Source organism: Pavona decussata, unplaced genomic scaffold (assembly GCF_977016875.1).
Source record: "Pavona decussata unplaced genomic scaffold, jaPavDecu1.1 SCAFFOLD_260, whole genome shotgun sequence".
NCBI lineage: Eukaryota > Metazoa > Cnidaria > Anthozoa > Scleractinia > Agariciidae > Pavona > Pavona decussata.
The window spans coordinates 2240777-2252398 of NW_028145663.1; the positions used below are offsets into that span (position 1 = coordinate 2240777).

Below are 11622 nucleotides of genomic sequence, written 5' to 3' on the forward strand. Positions count from 1 at the left end.
AACAGCGACCATTTAGTTGTCTTCTGGTTGTTCTTGCAAGGCGAAGTCAACAAGGTCTAGCAATATGTCTTGATTAATTTCTATACAAGATGCCCCTAATGGCATTTTCGCATTTTCGCAGGATGCTTAATGTGCCCTCATTTATTACATAGTATGCTTCGCAGATTTTTAAAACTATCCTCCCTTCGCAATTGAAATAATTGAATAGTTTTATTCTGTAAGACTGCGTGATATTTTATCGTTGTGTTACTGGAAATGAAACCGGAAATTACTTAATTATGTACAGGAGAAAGCATTTGTTAAGAAGAATACCTTGTGCTTTATACGGACGCTTTGATCCTTATGTTTGATCACCTTTAATTTGGAGACAGAAACCGTTTCTAAATTGATTACATTTCAATAGTAAACGTGAGTCAGATCCCCTTATCTATATCATTGTCAGTGTTGCCCAGCGAAAAACTGACAGATACGGATACTGTTTAAATTTATCTCTCCATTAGACCACCTTCGAAGCCAAGGTGTTCTATTTGATCGATGAACGTATGATAAGATTTTCGGGTTCCAGATATTCCAATGCATGTGTTGGGCGAAAGCTAAAGTTGGACGAACGAGCAGTGAAGCCAAGTTGGGATTATGTCAGTGCTCGTCCTCGCACTTTTACGCCGCTTTGAATTCTCGCGCGGACAATACCGCCAGCTACGCAGAGTAGCTCGACAGTACGTCCCATGGAATTGCAGTTGGTATTTAGATCACACAAAGCGTTTTTAAAACAACTGTAATACTATGTGGCATTAAATGTTTGAGGTCTAATTTTACGATCATCGGAATGAAGGATGCTGATTTTGTTTTTCGTTTGTTTGTTTGTTTTTGTAAAGTGTTTGAAGTCCACCAAATGTTCAGCTAATTAAGATCACATTTTCAATTTTTTTTTTCATAGTAGTGATTTCCTTTGTTCGGTCACAGTTTGTGACCACCCCCCCCCCCCCCCTCCCTTCTCCTCCTTTTCCACTGGGATTGGATCAGTCATCAGCAAGATTATATTGCACATAGAGGTCACAGACATCACGCTGCTAATCATATCATCGATAAACTACGGCAATCGAAATTTATGAATTTTCCGTCTTGACGGAGATGCTTACGGTTATGTATTTGTTTCGCAAAGCCCACACACTCAAGGTCTGACATGAAAGCAGGACTGTCGACCATGAGCACTCCAAAAAGGTAGGAAATAAGTATACTAGGCGATTGAGTTCGCAGATCATAATCCTGCCGGGTGGTGACTCTTTCACGTTCGAAAATGTTTCAACGTTTCAGGGTTTGCCTTGTCATTGCCGTGCTTCTGGGATGCAGCAAGACAATAAACGGAGTAAGTAACAAATATTTGCTTCCTGTCGGCCCTGACTTAATTATTACACGACAATTTGAACATTGATACCAGACCAGTGTGTGTGGGAACGAATATCGAAATAGAACATGAATGTAGTGTCAGTATGTCCTTGTAAATCGTCTTCAAAACACCCTAATAATATTTTAATCATGTTTATATCGAAAGGCAAAATTAGCTCATTACAGATGGGTACGGTTTTTATACAGAAACTGTAAACTGATGCCAAAATACCACACGTGCTATTAATATTCCTGCTGACTGTGATTTTAAACCTAAACGCATTTTACCTTCTTTTCAAGAATGTATCCTTGGCAAATTTTCTTCGATCTCGAATTTGGAGACATCAAAAAAGAAAATGTAAAGGAAGAGAACATCTAAGCGCTAATATAGTAGAACGCTCTCACCAAAGGGATTTGATCCTCAGACCCAAAAATTGAAACACAATCTGCTGAAGGAAATCCCCGGAGGGTACTCCTAGTAATTGCTTGTGGGAGGACGGCTCCAATCATTGACTTTAGTTCTCCTTTTGAGACCTGTCCCTCAATTTCATACCCATTTTGAGACCTGTTTTCTAGAATCTACGCCCTTTTCTCTATAATCCATACAAATTTTCAAAATCATTAAAAGCTACACCCGTTTTCAGCCTCCAAAGCCTAAAAGTCCCGGGGGGGGGGGGTACTCCCCTATATAAGGTATATAGGTATGTGCCGCCCCAAAGGGTATGGTTTTTGAGCCGTTTTGGTCTGAAATAGGGTATAGATTTTGACAATTACGGTCTGAAATCGGGTCGGGTTTTTGGGGCGGGGAACATTTACGAAAGCTTACAAACATATTTTTCTTCTCAGTACGTAACTGGAACGACTAACTGATAGCGAGAAAAAGAAATAGATAAACTATGTCATTCCAGCTTACTTTTACTCCTTGCGTCAACTTCCGTTCGGCACTGATGCATAATTATCAGGTCTGAAAACGGGTATGAATTTTAGAGGTCAGGTCTGAAAACGGGTGTGGAAAATGGCATGTTTAGGTCTGAAATAGGGTCGGGATTTGAAGACCCGGGCGGCACACCCCCACCAAGAATTCCGGGGAGTACACCCCCCCCCCCCCGGGCTAAAAGCCCATACCCTTTAGCGCCACTCACATCTACATTTGTATTTCAATCGGTTTTAAACATTTCAGTATAAATTCTATGGTGATACGGCACATCTGTAATTGGTTTTGTATGTCATACCAAGAATTTCGATAATTTATTAAAAACCTTCGTTGCCAACCATGCGGGTTGCATTAGCGATCTCTGTAAGTCAACACTTGAATTAGAAACAAATCTATCGATGTCGCCCGGCTGCAATGCATATTTATTCAGGCGTTCACATTCTTGGTATTGATTCCAGAAACCAGGTCTGAGAATGGTCTGAAAAAGGATAGCGCAAAATTACATATTTTGGTCTGAAATAGGGTCACGGTTTGGAGAACTGAGCCGGACAGTCCCCCACCAAAAATTACGAGGGGTACCCTCCCACACCCCCTCCCCCACGAATAACCCCCCCCCCCCCAATTACCTTTGCGCACCATATGAACGCCTGTTGACAGACTAATGTTCCGAGAATCTTAAGGACGTTCGCGCGAAAATGTTTTAACATTGATTTTTTTTTCAAACTTCTGCTGCAGTTAGTCTATGAATTACTTACCTCTGAAATGCAAAAAAAAATGGGGGTCACCGACTTCGTTTCGGAGATATGACATCTGCAAGTTTGCGCTTATTTTGAGAAATCGGTCCACGTCACTCGATATGACCTCACCGGTTGTTGATGCAAAATTTTATAAACGAATCGCTGGAGACAAACTTCCATTGCCGAAGTTTATTTCAGAGGATCTATTAAACAAATAAATTCCACTTTTATTATCCTTAAAGCTACAGCTAATCTTTAATAATTGTATTTCCACCCCTGAAGTGGCACAAAATGTGCGGAGTTCGATCGCGCGTGGGTAGATAAATTAAAAAAAAAATAACTTCCCACATTGATTTTTCTTTCGTTTGATGACAGTAAGCAGATATCTATCAAAGAAGGTTAACCGTCTAAAAAAAATTGGGGGTCACCGATCTTTTAAAACCGCAAAATCCAGTTGAAGTTGTCGAAGACGTGAGAAACTTACGGAAGTCACGTTTTTGCGTGACAGGTCGGAGAAGCACTGGAACCTAAACACGGTTATCTATCCCATAATTCACAGCTCACAATGGTTGCTCGATACGCCGAGTCGATTGTTTTCGTTCGAGTGTGCTGTCAAACCTCTGATCGTTTAAGTTGTTTATTGTTATTCTACCTTCACAACTTATACAGCTGTTTAGCCAATGCCAGGAAAATGCATCTATAGCCGTGAGCGAGGCGAAAATGTGAGAAGTAAGCTTATTTATTTACCTAGAATAGGTATGTGGAGATTGATTGTACACGGGATTGGTGATCAATAAAATTGCTTTCTTGTATAAGGGTAAGACTTTCTCGTTTACTGTCAAAACTTAAAAAAGCTTAAAGGTGACTTCGTTTGACGAATAGACTAAATAAAGTATTGCATTTCAATTATTTTATTATATTGAGAGTCAAGTAAATATATTGATCTCTTGGCGCGAAATACCCGCAGGTATCGACGCCTTTTCTTGGACTTTTTGTTGCAACCTTAACCCGTCTAATCGTTTCACGTCGATTTTTCGTTTCAAAACTGTGCAACGGAGATGAATTTCCCCCTTTTCCCTCTTTTTAATGCTGTCACGTCGGCCGACATGTGTGTTTACCTCCGTCTTCCTCCGTGTATCGTCAACCATGAATTGCGCGTGACATTGCTTGGCGTGTGCGTTACCTGCGCACTAAAGATGCGCATAAACAATTAGCGCGAACGTCCTTAAGGCTGCTTTCCATATGATCGCGGATCGCAATAAGGTCTGCGATCGTCTGCGACGATCGCAGAAGATTGAACCATGTTCTATCTAAAGGCTGGTTTCCATATGATCGCGGATCGCAGATCGCAATAAGGTCTGCGATCGTCTGCGATCATATGGAAACTACTTCTGCGATCGTCTGCGATCCTGCGATCGTGATCGCAGACGATCGCAGAAGATAGAACCATGTTCTATCTCCTGCGATCGTCTGCGATCAATTGCGATTGTTTGCGATCTGCGATCTGCGATCTGCGATCCGCGATCATATGGAAACCAGCCTTTAGATAGAACATGGTTCTATCTTCTGCGATCGTCTGCGATCACGATCGCAGGATCGCAGAAGTAGTTTCCATATGATCGCAGACCTTATTGCGATCTGCGATCCGCGATCATATGGAAACCAGCCTTTAGTGTCCTAAGTCCCTAGCTAAATTCTTGGAATGCTCAAGGGCCAGCCTGGATTGTACACGATAAACATTATCGTTATCTCATTTTGAGAAATCCCTTATCAATAATGTCGTCAGATACTGTAACCAAAAATGTTATCTCCTGAAGAGAAATGTACACGAGCACGTGTACGCCAGCGGACACTATTCATCTCAATCTTTGTTCCCCGAAATGGCTGTCTCACTTAATTGTTTTACCCTTTACACACACTCTCCCACAAATTATGGAAGGTCACTTTCATTGCCATGATATTGTCATATAATCAACTAAAATTTGTTCAGAAATAATATACAAACAGCAGTGATAAACATAATAAACTTGCGTATTTGATATAACTTGACGTTTCGTATGCTAGTCAACATGCACGATGGCATGGTGGCACATAACTTCGGAGAAACTTGAAACTTAAAATGGTATTTTGTTTTCACTCGAAAGCAAGCTGGAATTTCCGAGAGACAAGAACGAGAAAGACAGGAGGTTGAGGAGGATTTTTACGCATGGTCGGTCTGGAGTCCATGTTCGAGATCTTGTGACACTGGGATTCAATTTAGAGGGAAGATATGCCTTCGGTAAGATGTTATCGCGTACATTTTGTAGCAGTCGTTTCCATTCGCGGTCACAGTAGTAATTAAAGCCTCTCCATTTTCGAGTTTAAATTCACTCAGTCTTGAAACCGAGCTGTATTACAGGAGCTTTTAGTGTCACACGTACTACATGTTTGAGCTCAGCTAACACCGCCTTTCTCTCAATAATCACACGTTCATTTTCGACAATACTTGTCAATTGTTTTACGGCGCTTGAGTGGTCGTCAGTTTGACAACTGATGTCGGGAATAGGAATTGTTCGTGTTTTAAAATGGAACTAATTTCCAATATCGTATCTGCCTATTATAAACAGGAGAAAGAGAGACTTGTGTGCAGAGCAGCCAAGGAAATACCAAACGTGTAATACAGAGGTAACATACCATACAATGTTCTTTTCATTTACTTGTGGTTTGATTGCATTGATATTTTTTTAAAGGTAAATTCCTAATCCGTTGACTTAGCGACTAAACCGGTCTCGAGGAGACCACGGCTTCATATATATTCCAGTTGTTTCAGCCCCTTTTAATATGCGAATTGTTTCATTACCCTTTAATCTCCCAATTGTTTCATGATCAATAGCTTTTAAGGACGGTGCCTCCTAATACAGAGGTATTTTTTCACAGTTTATGACCATGCGGGAAAAGCAGATCTTAATCTGGGTCTAATATGGGCTACTGGAATTCAGAAAGAAAATTGGGGGTAGCGGGGTATTTGTTTTTGGAGATAATTAAGCAACAATTATCCTAAAAAGCAGTAAAATACAAAGCAATGTATGGCGTTTTTTCTTCAAATTGAAGCTTTATTATCTCCGAAAAATGCACGGTTACCCTTAGTTTTCTGTTTGAATACCAAGAGTACTTTGTAAGTTCTGCTTTCTTCGCATAGTTTTAAGTCGCGCAAAAATTATCTCTGCATTGGTAGGCACCACCCACAAGAAGCCCGAGTATCTCAAGATGCACAGAACGTATGCGCAGTAACAAAATTAGGCACCGTCCTTAAATCCATTTGAGTCATTACCCCTGGAACAAGCCAGCTAAATACGCATGAACGGGTGCGTGGTGAATAAGATTGAATTAATATCCCAGTTCCCTAATCCTCCCCAAAAATGTTCACTTCGCTCACGTCCTTGTTGTTCCAAGGTGACTGAAGGGCCAAAAAGCTATAAAAGGAAGCGACAGTAAAAGAAAATAAAGACAGCCAATATTTTTGAGAACGTACGTTTTCCATGTTGTAAACAATAATTGTTATCTTTAAGGCGTGTCCGCTTGGAAAACCAAGTTTTCGCGATGTGCAATGCAGTATGTTCAATAACAGAGATATATTCATCAATGGCGAAAGAGCAAAGTGGATATCATATGTCCGAGGTATGCCCCAATGTTCACTTATTATATCAGTAGCGTTCTTGAATGGATCTTTTGTCAATTAGAACAAGCTTGTTGCTGTCCAAGACATCTTTTCTTTTCTGCTTGACAATGGACCCTAATGCAAAGCCATCTTATATGATTCATTCATTCATTCATTCATTCATTCATTCATTCATTCATTCATTCATTCATTCATTCATTCATTCATTCATTCATTCATTCATTCATTCATTCATTCAATCATTCATATTCATTCATTCATTCATTCATTCATTCATTCATTTACGAAACTAACTTTTTTAATTTTATTCACTTCATGACATTAAATAGTTACACAAGAAAGTTTTGATCACTTTAAATTTCTTTAACACTTTATCCATTTGTAAACGCATCGATTTCAAGATTTGTTATTGTTTTCCTTACAAGTACAAAAATGGTGGAAGTTGACGTTGTTTCTATTTTCCAAATCAACAGGTGACAATCAGTGCTTGTTGTTCTGTTATCCTTACGGAGGGCAATTATTTTATTTCTTTGGAAGGGCAAAAGACGGAACTCCATGTTCCAACGAGCCTAACGGCGTTTGCGTTCTTGGTCGGTGTAAGGTCAGTAATGAGAAAAAAAAAATACTTTATTAGGTTCAGAAACGCAATGGGATGCGGAAAGGAAAAGGAAACAAGACCTAAAGCTTAGTCGTTAGGTTATTTTGAAGCAGAGTGGATAATCACAAGCAAGGAAGACTCAGAGCTTCTGCCCTTTTTCACTTCAGGCAACGGTTGCATTTAGTGGATTAACGTAATTAACATCTTCACCGGACGTGGCCTCGAGCAACCCGCACCATTGCCGCATAAGACGCCACGGTATTTCCACGTTTAACATATTCTAAGGGAAACTCTTGAGTTTAATTTCAACTACCATTTGATTTCTTTGAAATCTCTTAACAAATCGGCCATAGTAGTCGACTTCTTCGACCGGAGGTAGTTTCGAAATTATTCGCATAAATTTCTCAACAAAAAAAAATTGCTATTAACCGGATGTTTTCATTCGGAGTGAAGGCCTGGTACTTAACAATATCCCAGGGAACACTTAAAACAAGAAACATGGCGGCCCGAAATCGAGTGTTGCGTTGTACATGTCCTCCTACTCTTCGCTGTAAACCTTGGCTTTTAAAAAAATGGTGTTGTGCATTGTTGAGTAGTGTAAAATTCGAAGAATTACATCGCATTTAGAAGTACTTTGGCGAGGAAGAATCGCGCTTACGAGCGATTTAGCGGAGTCAATCACTGCAGAACACGTATCAAGCTGCGCACCTTTGACTCTCCGAAGTGTTCTTCCACAAATAAGCAGTTTTGGGAGGCGGTTGAACAATTTTTAGAGGAATGTATAGGAAAATGGAAGAAAACTTGCATGCAGAATCGCGATCTTCGGGAAGTAGGTAGGTCGTGTATTCAGCACTTCTTGTCTGCATAAATTTGTGAGTTAGTCAGTTGTAGGAGCATTTAAATTTCGAGCTGCGCACGAGTTGAAAACATTTATTTTGGAAACATTACAATTTCCCATAGATTCCTTTAATTTTTCCGGCGCCATTGATGCGTTTAATGCGCAATCGCGGGCGCCATCTTCTCCCGAATTTCTGTGATGTGGGGAGGGGGGAGATTGGTTTTGCTTTTAATTTTTTGAGTGGCACGAATTCTACACGTCAATCACTGAGCGTTGTAAACAAAACAAAACCAAAGGTGAAATTACTCTTCACTCTCAATTGAAAACCGCTCTTATGGCCACTGATTCAATTTCTTTAGAAGAGAACTTTGAATAATTTGCTTTTCCTTATTATTCTCTGCTTAAGCCAGTGGGATGTGATCAAAGGCTGGAGTCCGGCGTTTATCTAGACAAGTGCCGCGTATGTGGCGGGAATTCTTCTACATGCGAGCCAGTAAGAGGTGAAATTAAAAGGCCATTATCTCGCCTTGAAAAGCTGTCAGGTAAGAAGAGATATTTTTTCTTTGAACATTTTAACTAGAAAACCATGAAAACAAAAACAAAAAAAAAACACTATAAAAATGTTTGCTTTGGATCTGCAGAATTAATCGACAGACTCATTTCTTAATGACTCTGTACACAACAACCAATCACTGAGTCTCAGAAATTTACTTTCTATATCTTCAATTTTAATTATCACTATTAAGGATTTTATCTACGAATTTAGAAGTTATCGGGGCACCTTGCATTGCATAATAAACAGCACTACAGAAAGTACGGCCCCCAATAGCTTTCATTTGAATGCTCATACTTGATGATTTCATCGTAAGAATGAAACAGACCCAACTCTCACGGTACAATGAGCAACACTACAGCTGAATGCTGTACTTGTTGAATTAAAACAGGTTATGCTGAGTTGATGGTTATTCCTAAAGGATCAACGAGTGTGCTTCTGTCAGATACAACATGGAATTATTTGGGTAATAGTTTCTTTATTTCTATTTTCCTTTCATGTTATTGTGCATGAAAATATGCCTGCGTACATGCCTAATGAATAACCTTGAAATAATATTAACAATTATTTCACAAGCGCTCGCGTTGGATGCGAGATGGTAGATAGCCAACGAGGGGCGTAGCGCCGAGTTGGCTATAATCATCTCGTTTCCAACAAGCGCGAGTGGAATAATTGTTTTAAAACAACCATAATAATAATAATAATAATAATAATAATAATAATAATAATAATAATAATAATAATAATAATAATAATAATAATAATAATAGAGACCTTTAGATTGTCTATAAGATTTTTATATTTTATCGCCTCAGCAGTTTTCTTTTTATAGTTCCTTCAGATCGCATAGGTTACGCTGCGCGCCCTATTTGGTTCTATTTTAGCATTCATACGTTTTTCAATTGCACATGATAATAAAATAAAGTTTTCAGCTGTTGTGCTGACGCTTACCACACACTTACCACATTTGTGGCGCACGGTATAATGGCTCATATACCATGGCAGCAATACAATCAAATCCCTGGAATTGCATTATACAATCATCCGGTTTTTAATAACAAAGGAGTTACTGAAATGGCTGCATGGAATCAACCTAACTTTAGGTACAACAAAGTAGCGCTAAGAATCGTTCAAGAATACACAGGCGGGTATGCAATAACGCTGTAACCACGCTCAGTACTGTTAACAGAACAAATTAACGACGTTAACCGAGATCAACAGAACGGGTTTCAAGTCCTGCAAAATAAAATCAACAAACAAACATTGAAAATTGAAACATAGTCAACACTAAACAAAATAAAACAATTGAATTGGTGTTTAGTAGTAACAAATTGTCTAACTCACAGTTTCTATTTCACGGGTTAAGTAAAATCCTTATTTTAATGCTCCAAAACCAGTCGCTCCGTTATCGCAAACGTTTTCCCGCTCTTGGCGGGTTTGAGTTCGCGGGATCGGCTCATATCAACGATTCCTTGTTACGATTGATCAGAGTAACATTTTAATGCTCTCAAATGAAAGCCACTTTGACTAGTATAGAGTGAGTTTTGATCAAATAGGAACTGAATAATTTACTCTTAAAAAACAATTGTTTATATTTTATAGCTGTGAGAAGGCAAAATGGGGAGTATGTTTTCAATGGCCACCGAATCGTAAACTGGTCTGGTTGGTACAACGTGGGCGGTGTAAAAGTGAAATACAAAAGGTTTAAGGACAAAATCAGAGAAACCATTGAAATATTTGGACCCATAAACGAAGATATTTATGTGACGGTAAGTCCCTCATTGATTATTGATTCGCATTTCATACTTTCTTTTGACTATCTTACGTGCATGAAAGGACGCCGCAATACCTAACTTGAAATGGCGCTTTTCTATAACTGGGTGCTGTGACAGGATAGGAAAAAAGCTTTTCCCTTTCAAACTCTAGACAACATTTGGGTTGGCGGTTAAACCAGCGTTATCTAACCGACAGTCAGCTCCTTTTCCAAGCACAACGCATTGCCAATACGTGCACGCGAAAGGAAGATGCAGTAGTTAATTTCCAAGTGACTGTAGTATTGCACTAGTCAGTGTCAATTTTCCGCCTTATCATAACTCAAATGTTATGCACGTGAACTAAACTGATTTATCTTTAGTTATATTTCTTAATATATTTCTTGTTTTCTAACAACTCTACAGTCCCTGCTTATAACAGGCAAGCTAAATACAACCTTTGAGTATTGGAAGCCAAAAACAGATGCAAAAGTTGGGAAAGGTAGGTTTTTATGCTTAAGAAATCGTAACCTACGTGTGAAATGCTGTTCTTGCTTTCGCACATGCCTAACATATCCAGCAAGTGTGTTAAACTATGTAGGATGTCTTTATCTTCGAATTATGTCTCTCCGTAATTAATTTAATTTTAATTTGCTGATGATTTTTTTTTTCAGAGGCATCACACGTTACACCTTCTCCCAAAGATAAATCTCCAGACTCAGTGGTAGAGTGGGGTAGATGGACGGCCTGTTCTGCGTCCTGCGGCGGTGGAATCAAGGTGCGGGCTCGCGGTGGTGGAAGAGAGACCGAAGTTAAACGGTGTAACGATGTACCATGTGACAAGATGACGGCTAAATGGTCGGAGTGGGGTCAGTGGAGTGAATGTAGCGCCACGTGTGGAGGAGGGGCGAAAATAAGGTTTCGTTACTGCAAGAAACCTAGTGCAGCCGCTGTCAGGTCTAGTTGCACTGGTGAAAGATATGCAGTGGAGTTGTGCAATGTACAGGAATGTCCTACTGAAAGTGAGTATATCATACGATGATCCTTTGACTTTTTCTTTTCCGCCCAGAAGCACCAAATACTGTAACTTACCCTAAAATTTACCTGGTAACAATTGCGTATAATAGGCCTTTTCTGAGTTAAGTTGAACCTCATTACGAAAGCAAG

At 39.5% G+C, this 11622-nt stretch overlaps 1 protein-coding gene across 4 annotated transcripts in view; it reads left to right on the forward strand.

Annotated features, from left to right (window-relative positions):
* The first annotated feature begins 1093 nt into the window (after window positions 1–1093).
* The window catches only part of LOC146456273 (uncharacterized), a 37570-nt gene continuing 27041 nt past the window's right edge, over window positions 1094–11622 (forward strand). For 3 of the 4 annotated variants that reach the window (XM_085093310.1, XM_085093308.1, XM_085093311.1), the window contains exons 1-11: window positions 1094–1221; window positions 1315–1366; window positions 5202–5335; window positions 5664–5721; window positions 6606–6714; window positions 7189–7316; window positions 8558–8693; window positions 9096–9170; window positions 10307–10473; window positions 10882–10957; window positions 11130–11477. In XM_085093310.1, the coding sequence (XP_084949436.1) occupies window positions 1184–1221; window positions 1315–1366; window positions 5202–5335; window positions 5664–5721; window positions 6606–6714; window positions 7189–7316; window positions 8558–8693; window positions 9096–9170; window positions 10307–10473; window positions 10882–10957; window positions 11130–11477 (1321 nt within the window). In that variant the 5' untranslated portion in view covers window positions 1094–1183. The remainder of the gene's footprint in view (window positions 1222–1314; window positions 1367–5201; window positions 5336–5663; window positions 5722–6605; window positions 6715–7188; window positions 7317–8557; window positions 8694–9095; window positions 9171–10306; window positions 10474–10881; window positions 10958–11129; window positions 11478–11622) is intronic. The other variant, XM_085093309.1, reaches the window with a different exon arrangement.